The sequence below is a fragment of the Vulpes vulpes genome, chromosome 10, assembly GCF_048418805.1.
Source record: "Vulpes vulpes isolate BD-2025 chromosome 10, VulVul3, whole genome shotgun sequence".
Classification (NCBI taxonomy): Eukaryota; Metazoa; Chordata; class Mammalia; order Carnivora; family Canidae; genus Vulpes; species Vulpes vulpes.
In genome coordinates, this window is record NC_132789.1 from 91,700,501 (window position 1) to 91,718,001 (window position 17,501).

General features: G+C 36.7%; 1 protein-coding gene across 2 annotated transcripts in view; it reads right to left on the bottom strand.

The window, feature by feature from the left end:
• Positions 1 to 512: 512 nt before the first annotated feature.
• Positions 513 to 17,501, bottom strand: part of PDGFC (platelet derived growth factor C) — a 199,189-nt gene continuing 182,200 nt past the window's right edge. Inside the window, exons 4-7 of one of the 2 annotated variants that reach the window (XM_072724915.1) lie at positions 12,529 to 12,736; positions 7,539 to 7,567; positions 7,350 to 7,453; positions 513 to 2,103 (exon numbers count right to left, since the gene is read on the bottom strand). In XM_072724915.1, coding sequence (XP_072581016.1) covers positions 2,091 to 2,103; positions 7,350 to 7,453; positions 7,539 to 7,567; positions 12,529 to 12,736 — 354 coding nt within the window. In that variant the 3' untranslated portion in view covers positions 513 to 2,090. Of the gene's footprint in view, positions 2,104 to 7,349; positions 7,568 to 12,528; positions 12,737 to 17,501 lie in introns of both variants that reach the window. The other variant, XM_072724914.1, reaches the window with a different exon arrangement.

Genomic DNA, 17,501 nt, shown 5'->3' on the forward strand with positions numbered 1-17,501 from the left:
CCAACCCACAGGGCCTGAATGGAATCTACACCTGAAGGTGACTATCCACACCCTGGAGTGTGCTATTCAAGGCACATTTAGTCTGTGTGTCCCCAATCGATTCATGGTCACCCCACCGAGTCACTTAGTACCTACCCCTGAAAATGAAGATGGTGGGAATTCATAGGATTTTTTTTTTTCAGTTTCGTACCACCATCTAATCGATTGCTAAGCAATTCATAAATCACGTTAACAGCTTTCAAGTCAGGTGCAATTTCAGTTCTCAGAAATCCGTGAGGAAATGAAAACCACTCCAAAACACCAGAGACAAGAGACAGGGAAGCCTCAAGGCTTTTCTACCTGTCTTTTGAACTAACACAGGCCTTGCGTAATGGGAACCACGGTTAACGCGAAATCCGATCTCTTTCACTGTCCTGGAGTTAAAGAGACAAATATTGTGCGTGCGCACGCGCTCACACACACACACACACACACACACACACACAACTCCATTTCTCCCCAAAATAGCCACATTTTTTTTTTATTTGGTGATTCAATACATTTTTAATTCAAATAGTCACCACATAACCTAGGCACAATATTAAGCATTGTACAAGCGAAGTATTTTACTGATTTTCATCTCAATTGCCAAGGAGTACAATAAGTGAATTGGTTAAAGGATATACTTCTGTACATAAAAATATCCATGTATTTATACAAGGGTATGGAACAGAGTTTAAAGATAAGAAACCAGAACATCACAATAAATAGGATGTGTTCCTACAGGACAGCAGAGCACGCTTTGTCAGGAAGCTGTCCAGTCTTTTTTCACAAGGTGCTTTTTTTCTTCTGAGCTAGGCTCACACTCCCCAAAAGAAGGGCTAGGGTTTAGTCACGGCCGGATTTGAATGCCTACGTTCCCATGTTGCTTTTTATTTGCATCTCCAATAACAGGGGGGAAAGATATCACTTATTTTCAAAAAGTCTTTGCGACTTACCAAATTCTACTGATTTCCCACTTCAGTATTTTAAAATGCAGATTACTCTAAGCTCTAGCACCGTATGAGAACGAAATACATGTATTTTTTGTCAGAGCAACAATATTTCATATCATCTTTGTTCCTCTGGCTATAACAATTCTGTTTAGAAAAATTTACCACGCTAAAAATAGTTGATCTAGGTTGTCATAAAAAAAAAAGAATATTAAATACCTTTGGTAAAAATAGATATATTTAACAAGATTAGAAAAGCAAACAGTTATAATGTCAAAAGGAGAATATAAAAATGTACACAATAAAACAAATAAACCAACTTATAGATAAAGTGAAGATAAGGCCACTCTTCTTTTTGCAGGTTTGTCTCTTCCAAACCATGACTGTAGTTCTCTTCTTCTAAATGGTAGAAATTTTAGTAAGAAACATGGAAAATCCAGTCTTTCCTATCAGCATGAGACAAGTTTGATTCATAGAAACATCGTTCCTTCGTAAGAACCAAGTTTGTAGAACATAGAACACTCTGGCTTATATATGTGAATATAAGGAAACGATTCCAGATTTCTGCGATCGCGAGCCCAGAACACGCAGCTTTAGAGTTAAGCAAGGCAACAGGATCAGGTGCTCATTTGCACACAGTTCTTTCCTGGACTGACTTTAGCCTACGCCGTATGGAGACAGCTGGAGTCCACAGCCCAGCGAGCGGAGGAAGGACATGCTAACTCTGCCACTGGCTAGTGATGGACAACAGTTCTCTGTTGTTTTGTTCTGTTTCTCCCCTTGCAACCCCAAACCTTTTCTCCTGTCATCTGGGCCTCCTCTCAAGAGAGAGCTGTTGCACCACTTCTAATTCCGTCTGGTGTCTCCTCTCTTAGAACACTCACTGTAAAATCCTGAAGATGAAAGGTCCCTGAAGCAAACAACTGAGATTATGGATGGAGATAATGCGCAAGTTCTAGAACAGGTCAGCCACGGAGCCGCGCTGCGCTGGGAGAGGCTGCGCGTGCCGATGTGGTTATCCTCCCGTGTGTCCTCTGCACACGCAGTCACACTCCTCGTGGTGCTCCAAGGCCACGTCCGTGAGAGATTTATGCAATCCCCGGACACCACTCTTTGGTCTCAACTGAAGGACCTGAAAGGAACAACGTAGATGTCATCTTTAAAGTCAAACGATGTCTACCACTTTTGATTTTTGATTTCACGGACAAGCAAAATTTCAGAGAAGAATCTTGCAGCCCAATGAAGACTGATAGAATTTTGATTTTTTCTTTTTTTCTTTTTTTTTCCTAGTGAAGGCATCAGGAACACATTCCCCGACCCTGCAGAGAGATCCTAGGGGCGCCTGGGTGGCTCAGTGGTTGAGCGTCTGCTTTTGGCTCAGGGCGGGATCACCGGGTCCTGAGATCGAGTCCTGCATCGGGCTCCCCCGCCCCACCCCCGCCCAGGGAGCCTGCTTCTCTGCCTGTGTCTCTCATGAAAATAATAAAATAAAATCTTTTAAAAAAGGGAGAAATTCTAAATGATCATCCTTTCACAACAGAAAGGACATTTTAACACCGGCCACTTGGAAGGACGCTGCCCCCACATACAGAACAGTCTTTATGTTGAAAGACCCACTGCACCCTCTTTATTTTACTCCCCTGACGATATCACAGAGAATTTTACCTTGGTTCACTATTCTGAAACCCCTACCGCCCAGGCCTGTTTTCTGTTTGTCGGTTGCTTTCACTCATTCATTTTTTCACACGTGTAACAAATATTTATACTTGAAGGGATACAAGCACTGCAATACCGTGGAAGGAAACACGATCGCTCTACAGCTGAGTTTGCTCAATTATGCCACTCATTAATTTTCTTGGCTACGCTTCAAGTCCTCTATAAACTTGATGAGATGGATTAGATGTACTTCATAGACATCAGCCTTCGTCACAGCTAACTTCGTGCAGCTGGATCCTACTGTGCAGTATATGGAGGTTGGGTGATAATAACAGTGATGCCTCTATCACAGGAAGTTAATTTGCAGTCTGGCTTTTTAATACAAAAATACTGCAAAATAGACACGGATACTAAAGATGTTTCTTTTTGACACTGTGACAGGAGGGCACAGCTATGTGTTCGACGAAAGATTATCTGAAGAATTTGATAAGAACCACCTATTCAATGTGTATCTGGACTTCTCCTATTAGAAATAAAGTTTCAGGAATTGTGTTTGTTCGGATTATGAATGAAGCGGCCTAGTTTCTCTGCCCTCTGGGTAGGACACAGATAACTTCATAGAGCAACTTCTAAAAGATATCCTTCCTGGAAAATGTTCATTAATCCAAAAAGGCACAAGTCAAATCTTATGACTGTTCCATTTGAAGATTTAAAAGAGAAACGCAGAGAATGTATACCTCACTTGGAGTATGTGGCCATATCAAAGGTTAATCAGCTAACATTTTTTGAATGCTTACTGGGTGCCAGGCACTGTAATAAAGTTTTTACATACTTTGACTCACAAGAATCCTATGAAGTAATTTACAATTATTACCCCTATTTTACACATGAGTGAACAGAAGCTTTAGAGAGAATAGGGACATGGCCGGTATTCATACTTTAGCCAAAGATGAATTATTAGAGTGATAGGTGATGATTTTATAAAGACTCAGAATATATAATTAGCCATATATTCCACTTACTTAGTAACTTTCTAGAGAGATAAGCTGCAAAGTCTTGGAATAACTAAGAGAAATAGGAGACATTTAAAGCAGATTTTCTATTACGTTTGGAATTCTAGAATACAAATCACTGAGACTATATTATTTTAACATGAAACGATTGAATACTATTTTATGTGTCAGTATTTTGAACAACTTAATGTGGCATCAAAACTAACTACTCTTAAGATACTGGTGCTATACCTTATCAAACTTCTGTTAAGAACTGTTTCTGGAATGAGGTTGAGTGGCTAGATAAACTGCAGTACTGGTGTAGCCAATGTCTTTAATTCCTATCTCTGCTTGGATACATTTTCCCAGTTAGTAGGGGGAAAAAAATTACTATAAAAGGTAAGGGTTAGAGAAGCTACCATATACAGTCCTAACAGGCAGCCATGCCAGGCTACAATCCTACAATCGTTCTTTCTTCTACAAGTGCTTACGTCAAGATGCAGTCACCAAATAAAAGCACCCCCCTTACCACACCCCCAGTCTTCATCCCCTGGTGTTTGTGGAGATTTACAAAGAGTAGAAGAATCTCATAATGTTCTAGTTATACTGAATCTTAGATAAGAAATTCTAATACACAGGACGGGGCTTAATTAGTGCTTTCCTTCTGAATTTCTTTTCCAAAGTTTTGACTTTGGAAGAAAAGGACTTGGAAAATAACCAACAAGTCCCAGATAATGTTAAAGAAGACAGTTTTCAGGACAAAGTTTATGACACTGTAAAAGAAAGAAGGTAGGAGCATGCCATCTCACACAGTTTTGAAAGAGAGGTTCAAACTAAAATTACAAACCTTTGAATAATCCGGGGAAAAAGCTAAAATCAGAGACCGTGGGAGAGATTAGATGAGGTACAGAAAGAAAGGGATGAACATGTACCACTACCTACACTGTGTAAACAGAGTGCCATTAAATTTTGGGTGCCGCAGAACCTTGGAGGGTGGGACTCAGTACTAGAGGAAGGCTGCTGAGGTCTTTACTTTGTACTCAAAACAGATCTATGCAAGAGAAGTAAGTCTGTACTTCATGTTGCAAAAAAAAAATTATATAAGCAAGATGAATGTCAGGCTAATTAGGAATGGGAGAGAGGAACAAATACAATTCTGTTGTCAGAGGATCCTACAGATATTTTTCCCTGAAAGAGCATACTCTTCTGGGCATAGTTCATTAAATCTTTATTGATCATTTGCCATCATCAAAGCCACAGGGGGGATAGAGGTGAGTGAGAGAGCAGCTATTGGCTCTTTCCATATTATGGGCTTGGAATGTACCAGACCTGGTTCTAAGTGTTTTGTCAGTTCCTTGAATCCTCACAATGGAGCTAGATGTCCACTTTACACACGAGGAGATGGGAGGTGCAGGGGACTGAGTCATTTGCTCAAAGCCAAACAGCTTCAAACCCTGGATGTCTGACCTGGGAGTGTGTTTTGTCAAGTGCTACACTGCAATGTGATCTTTGTTCTTTCCTAGTTCTCAATTTGGTAAAAACAAATAAAAATAAGTAATAATTATGAAATAGCAAAAATTCTCTAATCGAGACATCTCTCAAGTTCTACACGCGGCACAGAAGATGAACTCGTTATGCTACGACTGGCAGGGACGTAGGAAGTGTTTCAAGGAAGAGGTGACATCTAAGTTCATACTTATGTAAAGCTCCTGTCTTGCTTTCTGAAAAATCCTATTTGGGAGATAGAAAAACCATTTTGGAAGAGCAAAAATGGGTTCCAATAAATAGTATCTGGTAATCGATACAGAAGCAATAAGACTCTCCTTAGTAATAAGATTACACTATAATATCCTAACATGGAACAATAATATCATCCTATATATTACGAGCCTTTCAATTTTCTGAACTTATTTTCTGGTTCAATGGTTGAACAAAACCCACTGAAAATGGTAAAGGAACCAAACAGGGGATAACTTATAGAGTAGTAACACAAGGGATATAATTCAGCTTAATAGTTAGGGAAGCTGGCATAGTAGCCTTCTTAGTAGGTAGGAGCCTACCCTATAGAAGAGGTAGTAGATGAAGGAGAGAAAAATCAGAACGTCGAAACTCTGTCTTTGCTTCTTCCCTCTCCCTGGGGTAGAATAATCTCCAAACTGAAAACTGGAACAGTAGTCACCAAAAGGCCTGAGATGGGCTTCACTTTAAGGGAGTTAAGTCACTAGATTCACAGTAATGGTATTCAATGACTTAATGGCTTTCAAACTCTTTGAAATTATGTTTAAAAATAATTTCACTTATTTAGGAATAGTATTAAACTCCAAACTTACTTCCAAAATAGAGGACTGAGAAAAATTTAGGTCTCAGAAATGATGAGTTACACCAAACAGACAAACTTTCTTTTTTTTTTTTTCCCCCAGAAGGTAATTTGTTAACAAAAACTTATGGCAGAAAAATTAATGATTCCCACTGAGCATTTTAATAAAAAAATTAAGACATGATTGTTCTGGAGATATTTGTGGAAAATGTGGAGTAGGTAACCATATAATTATACTTCCACACACACGTGCATCAGAGAGAGTTGTGGGAAACTTGTACTAGGTGGTCATACAATTAGATAAACATCCTTACTGGTACGTGTGTACAGACAGATCTACAGATAGTAGATCTAGGATGGAAACAGGATTCCTTGTCCATCGGAATCCAGCGCTTTGTCCCACTCATCAGCTGCAATACAGAACGTGGTGGAGGGCGGCTGGTGGAGGGCGGCTCGGCCCTGTCATATAAAGCACAGTTTATGATACGGGGCATATTTAAATAACCTGTTATTTAAATTTTATTGTTTTATTGATGTCCTTATGCACATGAAAATTCATCTTACTTACTAAGCATATTATTTATTCTCTGGTTTAGTGGCAAAGATTAAAAGTCATGAAGTGATGATATACTGAAATGAAGGCAGGAGGGCAGATTTTTGGTTTGGTGTAATGTAAACGTTTTGTAAAAATGAAGGTTGACCCATCAAGAATGTTTTGCTTGCTGATGTATGGACACTACACGATGCTGCTGGAGAAAGGATGGGTATCACTGGGGCTAGTCTAGCACTAACAAAAATTTGGAGTAAGTTCTAAGGCTCTCAAGGCTCTGAAAAACAATAATTACTAATGTTTAATATCTATATTTTCCTTAATTCCACACAATAAAGGGATGAAAGGAAACCATAAGAGGTTTAACGTGCTATTTGGGGCAACGTGAATATTGGGAAGATTGGTATAATTATGAATATGTCTTCCTGGGACTTATGTTCCCGTATTGCCCCAAATGGAAAAATAAATATCAAAGATCTCCTTTCTCCAACAGAGACAATAATTTGTCTCCTAGTCTGTCTTTAAAATATTTTCCTTTCATATTTTGAAAAGTGTAATGTTGAAAAGTTCCACCCATTTTTTTCCCCTGCAGAACACGTTTGCTTTTTTGTATGACAGATAAAACCTTCACTGACTACCCGTGTTGTACAACTGGAAGACAAGCTTTCCAAGCCTTTAATACCTGAGGTTTTGAGTTAAAGGTCCCAATAAAAAAAAATGAAAACATGAACTATTTTGTACACCTTATTCATTCTTCTCCCATGAAGGCTACCTCTCCCTTCCAAACAAAAATTCCTATCAGATTTATGGTTTTATTATTTGTTAAATCACAAAGGAACCCCAAAAGAAAATGATATACTCACCTCATGGTATTTTTTAGTGACTTTGCTTGGGACGCATTGACACTCATTGCAGTTGTGCAGACAGCAGGCACAGTTCCCACCACAGCGTTTAACCAGGAGACAACCTGGCCAGAAAATGGTATCGGTTCTCTTTAGTTCTTCCCTTATGGACACCGAGAAGTTACGAGGTGTGCAGCTGTATAGTCTTACCTCCTCTTTTAGAAGGTTCAGGTCCACCACTACATGGCATAAAAGAAAGCAAAGAAAAATACATGTTCATGCTTTGAGCTTGAATTTATTTTCCATCAAGCTCTTTTCATATAGTGGCATAAAAGAAAGCAAAGAAAAATACACGTTCATGCTTTGAGCTTGAATTTATTTTCCATCAAGCTCTTTTCATAGAGAAATCTATTTCACCAACAATACCCCCAACAAGATCCCTTCTTATTTTCACTAGGTTTTACGGCTACGCAGCTGGCAAGTTGGACTTTTCTTTTAGAGTAAACAAAGCTTCATTATGACTTACTGACCATTAAAGAGATGCCATTGTGCAATATTAAGAACAGAGCCAACAAAACAGTTGAGAGCTATAAATAGGAAACTTAATAGAGAAAAAGAGGGCTACACCTTTTAACCTCATAAGAAAATAAACAAGGAGAGCATTGGAGGGAAGAATAGAATGTAAAACGATGAATGCTTGGATTAAAAAACAAATGCAATTTTTAAAAGGATTAGAAGCTCTTGTAATTAATGAGAAACAACATACAGAAACTTGCAACTAGAGCTTTATATAATTTTTCTGGCAATAAGACTCATAAAAAGGGCGTGAAGAAGATGAATTTTTTAGGACAACTGAGTAAACCATGAGTAAAAAAAAACAATGATACATTTAAAAAGGCTGAGGTTGCTCAAAATCCCTGCTTCTCGCGCACTGAGTAATTCATAGTGTTTGAAATTCAGTTTAACTAGACTCCTTCAGATTTCTGTTCTCTGTCTAAAGGAGGGAAAAGAGGTCTAATTGATAACGACTGTCTCTATTCTTTAAGTAAGTTGGTTAACTATGTAGTGTTTTATTCTTTAAAAGAATACCTACTTGTGAAGACCAAACAAAAATATTCTTTCATCAGATTCTTGTAGTAAATTCTCAAAGAATCATTGTTTTTAGCTACAAAATGATACTTTGCCTCAGCTAAATTATATCAAAATAGCATGTCATATTTAAGATGATTTTAAATGAACACAAATAGTACTTATTAGTATAAGCATCTCTAATATAATTTTAATTTCTGCTCTGTACCTTTGCCTTTTATCCCCCTAGAAATATTCCAATAGCAATTCCAATAAAATTGAAGAGTTTTGGATAACATACAACTCATCAGATCTTTTTCTTCAAAATAAAGGTTTTATTAAAACTTGGAGTGTTATCTAAATAGAATAAATCTGGTTAAATATCTTTTCACCAATCTGGGAAACATTATATAAAAGAATTGAAAAGAAGAAACAAATTTCCTGGTTAAAGATGGTTTCAAGTAATAATAATCACTATGTATTCCAGTTTTAAAAATTAAGTGCCAATAATTTTAAAATGACTTTAAAATGACAAGGTGATAAAGCATTAAATGCTTGTTTTCGTGTTGCATGTTTATGATTCTATATTGACTTGTACATGTGATCACCTTCTGAAACATCAAAGGAAGCCAATATAAGTATTTTCAAGAAATACATTATAAATCATGCATAGGCAATTGTAAATTATAAGCACACATAAACTATATGATTGACTAAATCCTTGGTCAAGTATAGGGAAATGCCAAGAGGATACTAATTCCAAAAGTTCATTTCAACATCTCATTTAGCTAAAAAATGATTTTTTTCCGACTCAATAGAAAAAAATCACTGTTTTGAGTATTTAAAGATTTCCCTTTCATCTGAAAAATGATCCTGTGAAAGGAAAGCTTTTAAATATTTAAGAGGAAATGAGTTCATTCTTTTGAGTGCCATAAAAGACCAACTTACCGCTAATAAAAGTAATGAGATAATTGAGTTAAATGACGTCACGTATTTCACCTGACTTCATTCTGATGAACTAATAGTGTATGTACATACTGCTCTTTCATTGTTAAAGCTGTATATGAGTTTATCTGAATCTTTTCTCTAGAAGTTACTATGTAGGCCAGAAGGGTTTAGAAAGTTGAAAACATGCACATACACACAAAACAAAAGCCAGTTGCCAAAATTTTCAGTGCTCAAGATTTATACCTCTTTAGAATGTGAATGAAGCTCTCAGCTTTCAAAGGATATTCACCCACCTCAGTTTTAAACACAGTATTTCATGGAACTAGAAAATGAGACTGTATAAGTTCACTTTAAAATGTTTACTTAACCACAATAAAAGGTTAGATAGATTTCCCAAGTGAACTGAGTTATGATACCTACTACAATGTGAAAATTTAAACACACTTGCAACTTAGCTTCCACTCATTTATCATATTTGACACAACAGTCAAAAGCCCTTTTTAAGTACTGGGTAAGCCTGATTTAGAAAATAAGATATTTTCTTTTTCTGCAGTAGCAAGGTATACATGAAAACCCTAAGCTAGAGGAAGAAAAGGAAGAAAACAACAGAAACCAAAAAAAACCCAAAAACATACACAAAAACAAAAAAACAAAAACCCTCCAGAAAAACCTTAATGCAGTGTACACTACAAATACAATTAAGGATTTTCAATTTGGCATATCTTATTTGAAATTTACGCTTCCTACTCCTAACTAAGGCTCCCAGCTCACCTAAGCTTCATTGAAATAAGTCTCCAAACACTACGCAGAACTTCTGGGAAAGAAAAATGAAAAAAAGAAAGAAGAAAGAGAAGAAAGGGAAGAAAGAAAGAAAGAAAAGAAAGAAAGAAAGAAAGAAAGAAAGAAAGAAAGAAAGAAGAGAGAAAGAAAGAAAGAAAGAAAGAAAGAAAGAAAGAAAGAAAGAAGAAAGAGAAAGAAAGAAAGAGAAAAGAAGGGAGTGAAGGATCACATCCAACACATATTTTTTTATAATTTTAGTCCTATGGAGGTTTCCCTCTGCAAAATATTTGAAGAATAAAAATCAATGTTTGGGTTCTGTATTTCCTTTCTCTAGCTACTTCCTGAGACACACATGCATTAGTTTGTCCTTCTCAAGAATGAAGACTGAGTATGGCACCAATTAAAGTCATTTATCCTAATGCAGATTTTCTTATTGAGATTCACCAATATTGCAAGTTTTACTAAAAAGATAGTACGGACTGTTAAAAAAATCACGGATACACTTTACTCCTTTGTTGCTCATTCTTTCAAGATATTCAACTCAAGGAAATTCTATTACTGTGATGCAATCTGAGGGTGGTCTTTCTAAGATGAATGTGGTAACACTGTGATATGTTTATTCTGTGGAAAATCACTTTCGATGTCTAATTAGAAGCTTTTAAACGTTTTACTCCTTGTTCCTTTGTAGAAAGACTCTTGGGAGGGGAGTTGGTTTTGTCTATATAGATGTTATCCCACACCTGCATTTTAGTTTATGTAGAGTTCCAAAAATATACACTGCTTTTCTCACACTTACTGTACGCTTAAAAAGTTAATAGTTTTGGCAAACTGCAAAGGGCTTCAATTTGGAAAGTGCTAAATGAATATTTGAAAGATCTGGTTCAGTGCTGGATGCTTTTAAATACAACGCTAGCCTCTGGCCAAATCTTCGCTGAACACCAGGTGGAGAGGTACAGGCGTAAAGGCATGGCTAGAAGGGAGATTTTTAGGCTCGAATCCTGAGATAAGCTGTCAAAAACAAGATCTGAGCTTAGAACCTGGTTTACTCCCTTTGCTTTTTTCCAGATCAACATGATAATCTACTTCAAATCTAACAAAGGCTCTATTCACAAGGGTTTCAGCCAGCCTTGCAGATCCTCATTTTCCTGTTCCTAAGTGGGAGGGAAGGGAAGTGTTCATAAGTTATTCATCAAGTTATTCATCAAGATCAAATCTTATAAATATGCAACAGCTTCCAGCATCTGGACAGGATTCGGCTGCCCTTGCACTTGAACACCGATTTCAAATATTGCTGAAAGGAAACCACGTCTGTTGGCATAGCAAAATACCATGGTTGGGCAAGTCTGGACATGACCTGCTGAGATTAAAGCTCTTGATCCAGAAGGGCTGCAACTCTTAGCAGGAAAGGGCAGGAATCGGGTTTCTTTCTGACAAGATTTAGAAGAACAAGTCTGGTGCAATCTGCCCTTGTGAATTGCTCAAACTAACTAAACATTGTTCCTTCCATATAAATTCTCCAGACTGTCATTCCATCCTCTAGAGTGACCCTGGGTAGACTTCAATGTTTCTGAGAGCCTGCAAGAGATTTTTTGAGTGCATTATAATTAGCCCGTTATTTCTATTACTGTTTCACATTTGTGCCTGATATGGAGACTTTCCAATCCTAATGTTATGAGGAAAATTAGCTAACCTTAGGGAAGACTCTATTAATATTATTTCTAATTTCTCAACTATGTGGAATTAAATCTAGTTATCAACGGTGAAGGGAGATATGTTCATAGGGTCATGTGATCATTTCAGAGGCAAATTTATAGACAGAAAAATTATCATATTGCGGATTCCCTTCAGTCATTCTTTTCTTGCTCTGAATCCTGTCTTGGAAACTACCCGTTCTATTTTATGATGAGCCACTGTTATTGTCCATATTATTTATAGAAGTTTGTAGGTTTAGGAGATGGAAATTTATATAATCCCGGCCCACAGGGACATTGGTACTGATTTTTATTTCTCTCCCTTTTCTAGGCCCAAATCTGGCTTAGCAGCTAAGCAGCTAATCTCTCTTGAATCTCTAAATCAAAATACCCCAAATATTAGATTTGAATAAGCAATGATTCTCTTGAGATCTAAGAGAGGACTTCATCAAAATGATATTTTTGAATTAAAGAAATAACAAGAATTTTTGGCAAAATGATCCCTTTTAATCTTCTAAACCTACTGAATTATAATTGCTTCTTTTTGTACGCATTATTTAGTGTGTAAATATGCTTAAATGTTACAAAGATGGGTTACCTACATATATCATGGTAGAATTTTAAACTCTACTCCTTAGAAGCTACAGAAGATTCTGGAACATTAAAACTGCTAAGAAAATTTAATGAGATTCTAATCTTAAGTGAGAACTTACCTCTGGATTTTCTTCCAAAAACAAAAGCCTTGCCAAGAAGTTGCCAAGTTGGCCTATATAGATCTTCCAAGTCCAACTGCCATCTGTCTGGTTCAAGATACCGAATAAGATCTTCCAAAGTACTAAAGGCAGTGACAGCGTTATTAAGGAGATCCAGTGGCAAAGCTGACGGGGGTAACACGGAAGGGCTCACAGTCTCTGTGAATTGCTGAAAGTAAAATAAATCTTATGTTAACTGTTTTAAAAAGGACAATGATGTATTTCTTCTGGACTTAGGCATGAAGTCAGGTAAACTAGGGCTGAAAATGTAAGGGAAGTGGAAACTATTCAACCCAAATTATAAGCAATTGCTTTGCAAAGACTTCATGTCAATGAATTCCAACAAATTTTCTGTGCAGTCAATGAGAAAGGCATCAACCTTCATGACCGCAAACCATGGTGGATGTGGATATCTGTTGCTTAAATAAAAAGGAAAATGTCTTTACGGTTCAGTTAGGGACTTACAATGGAAACTATAATACACTTGACCAAATTTTTCTTTTGTGTTTCACTTTTCCTCAATCTGGAAAATCACCAGGCAGTCATGCAAATGAGTATCAGACAATTACCTCATGAAGAATAAGAACAAAACACAGGCAAAAAGCCTTTCACATTGGAGAACTTGTTAGCCAAGATAGAGAACACCCAAACCATAAAAATAACTTTGATAAATCTGCCCGTACTGTTTTTAGTAGACAGGATTAAAAGACAGACACTGCACGAACAGCCTGATAAATGTCCTAACTGTCACAGGATTAGTGTCCAGAATATACAAAAAAAACCCCAACAACTCAATAGAGAATGGGTGAATTCCAGAGAAGAGGCCTGAATGACCAACAGACATATAAAAGCATGTTAAAATTCATTAGTTATCAGAGAAATGCAAAACAAAGTGAGTATTATTTTACATACAAAAAAGGAGATACTATTTCATGTACATGAGATTGGCAAGGATTTAAAAGAAAGGATTGCCAAGGATGTGGGTAAGTTGGAATTTCTCTGTTCCGCCTGCAAAAGTATGTGTAAACTGGTACAACCACTTCAGTTGATTTAATGGATGTATACAGGATATTAGAACAAAAGACTTATATGACCCATGTCCCTGATATCCACTTTTGAGGTTTATATTCTTTTATTTGTGCACATGGAATTATGTGCTATGATACTCATCACAGTGTTGTTTGAAATCGAGAAAAATTCAAAATAATCTAAAAGCCCAGGTATAGAGGAATGGATTAAAATACATCATTTTAAATGGTGAGCAACAAATGAGGCAGTCATTTCAGTAGAAATTCAGTAACAAACGTGTCCCCGAAACCACCAATTTTTAAAGCGTACTAAAGGGAAGGAGGGGTAGATCGGAACTAAAATCAAAATAGGTAAAATAAATACATGAACACATGCTCAAATTATTTTATTATTTTTTATTTATTATTATTTTTGCTCAGGAGGGGAGAGGAAGAGCATGGAATAAAACATGTCAATTGATGTTCATTACAGTACTATTTACAATAACAGAAAGTAGATAACAAATCTAAATTTATAATACTGGAATAGTTACTTGTACTGTTCTCAGACTGAAACGGTGTACAGTCATTAAAAATTAGGCCCTCTAAGAATTTTTATTAATAAAAGAAACACCTACAATGTGGTAAGTGACAGAAGGAATCCCCAAGCTATATATATAAATAGACCTCGATTCAATATGCATACATATATACAATATATGCCCATATTTTTAACATTTTAAGAATAAATATATATTCCTTTTAGAGATCCAGTAAAAGTTTTAACATTTGTTATGATAATTTAAAAAACTGTCACATTAGCTCTTCCTTTTCATCCAGATTACTTGGATCCTGGGCCAGATACTGGAAACCATGTACTATTTATAGCAGCAGCTGACTTGGTCTCCTTGTCTTCAATCTTTCCTTATTTCCTTTATTCTGTGCTGCATAACCCTGGGTTAATCTACCTAAAATAAGTTATCACTGATCATGTGATGAATTTGGACAAATGCCTAGAGTGATTTCTCATCTAGAGGATAAAATTCAAATTCCTTACCCTGCGCTCAGGATCCTCACCATCTGACCTCTGCTCACCTTTCCCATCTAATCCTCTACTCATCAAAGACATGCACATTTTGTTCCAATCAATCCAGTCTCTTCACTAACTACTGCACATGTCATATTCATCGCAGAGCCATGCCAAATACTGCTCCCCTTCCCCCGTATGCACTACCCTCCCTCCTGTGATCCACACAGTAAATCTCTACCATTTATAATGGTCTTTCTTGAAACACGATTCATCCATGAAAATTTCATTAATAACAGAGTCATTGTTGGCCATATATCTCAATTGGGTCAATCTGAAAAAGATCACCTTTCTAGGCTATTCGGTGGGCACATGGCTTGAAAAGCAGAAGCTGCTCTAATAAATTAGAAAAAGGATTAAAAAAAAAAAAAAAGCAGAAGACCACTAGTCTCTGGGACAGGCATATCCCCTGCTTGAGCTCATAGCTTTATGGGTACAGAGCCTTCTCTGCCAGGAAGGGGGGCATTTTTATAGAGCATAATCAGCAGAAATGAATGTGGCAGTCTTGGGTCAACACTGATTTCATTCTTAAAGATCTAATTTCAATAATATCAAGAGTCTGGCTAAAATATTAGCACTAAGATGTTTTCAATTATTCCATCCAACTTTGGAGAGTAGAAACCAAATGTAATACATTTCTATTTACTTCCAGTACTTTTTTTTAGTTGTCCAAGAAATGCAAAATTGCTTTGATAATACTATTATAATTGATAACTATATTATGGATATAAATAAACAATTATCTAATAAAAGCTTTCATTGTTAATTGAACCAATTTGGTAATGCTGATTAAATTTATAATGTGAAAAGGTTAATACAAATGTTTTGCAAATTTTTAAAATATAAGCCAAAATGTATGTTTATATAAAGTGAAAATTAAGGGTCAGTAAGACTCAAAGAATAACTGGGCTATTACTCATGACTATGACGATATAAAACAAATCAAAGGTGTCATGATCTGCACACAGAGAGTAAATGTAGAAAGCTAAAACAAAAATATATTCCTCACTAAAATGTCAGAGTGCAGATGGATATTTTAGGTATGATTTCAAATTGTGATTTAAGCTATTTTCAATTAGCCCACAATCCAAGAATGGGTTGGCTTATTTTGTTTCCACGTTTATTTGAGACTCTGCATAAAGCATTACTTTTGAAGTAATGAAAAGTTCCAACTGAAATCAACACTGCTGAGATAAAGTTTGAAGTATTTATAGAAAAGAAAGCAAAACAAACTAAGCCTGTGACAGAGAAGAAACAAAATGTGCACACCTTGGATTCAATGAAATATCAGAATATCAATCTCATGAAATGACAAAGATTAGGAAAACACAACTTAGCATACATTACTGCGTGCATATATTGGTTGATGTCACAAACTTCCGAGTGTCTAAATATTTACGTTAAAATAAAATAACCATTAAAACAACAATAACAATACACACACTCACACACAGAGCAGTTCCCACCCCAAAACAGGAGGGGCTAATCAACTTGCTTCCCCTGGATTCAAATAATCAATCTTTGGAAAGAACAGAGGAAGCAGTGCTTTCATTTAAGAGCTTTCTCATGACTCTTAACCACACCCACTGGAGGAACAACCAAGTTGTTCACTTTTGTAATTCTGCTTTTAAGTTGTCTAAAGGGATTCTCAGAGGAAAGGGAGAGTGGTGGAAAACAGAAGTTTGGGGAATAATGTCTTCTGTTTTCTTAGGTTTTAATTTTTCCTCTAACCCAAAACTACTCTTTTTCGCCTAAGTCATAGCCTTTTCTCCAAGATCCAGTGTCTAAAGAATTCTAACAATACCTTTTGTATTTAAAAATACTTCTGTAGGGCTGAGTGCATTGAATTAAATTGGATCTGCTCTTCTCCACTCTCGTACTCTACTCTTCCCGCACCATGAAAAGAGATACTTATCACTAAGTTACTGGTTGCCCTAAGACTGTTTAGTGGATGAAAATGGTCAGTAATGGAAAGCAATGTTTTTGGTGTTCTGTAACATAAACTAAATCAAAGCCCTTAGTAAACCTGAAAAAAGCTTTTCTGCCCTTCCGTGCAGAAGTCGTCACCTGGTGACTAGTCCCAGCCTAGATGTTCAGGTACCTTACTTGAAAGGACACATGGTGAAAGAGCAGGAGATCTGAACTCTCTATGCAGTGAAATGTCCTGTCAAACGACGCATTTCTAAAACGTCAGTGCCAGGTACTAAGAAGAGTTCTAAACAAAATGAGGTCTTTTGAATTTCTTGGTGGAAGTCATTCCGAATGACAGCACGACGTGAGAGAAGAGCCCTAATCAAGAGTCAGTGAGTCTAGACTCCAATCCTGGAGCTGCTCACATTTAGAGAAGGGCATTTGGGCAGAGACTGTAAACCTGTGAACCTCAGTTTCCTCCTCTGGAAAGCAATGGCTGGTCAACTCTGTCACCTCTAAGTGTCTCTCCAGATTTTAAATTTAAGAATTCTATATAATTGTCAGGTACAAGATGGTTCATTTTCTCCACATCCTTGCCGACACCCATCTCTTGTCTTCTTGATGACAGCCCTTCTAACAGTTCTAACAGGTGTCAGGTGTTATCTCACTGTGGTTTTGAGTTGCATTTCCCTGATGATTAGTCATGTTAAGCATCTTTTCAGGTATTGTTAGCCATTTGAATGTTTGCTTTGAAAAAAAAAAAACATGTCTATTCAGATCCTCTGCCTATTTTTAAAATAAGATTGTTTTGTTATCAAAATGTATGAATTCTTGCTATATTTTGGATATCAACCCTTGATCCAATATATAGTTTGCAAATGCTCTGTCCCATTCCACAGGTTGCGTTTTCATTTGGTTGTTTCTCCGAT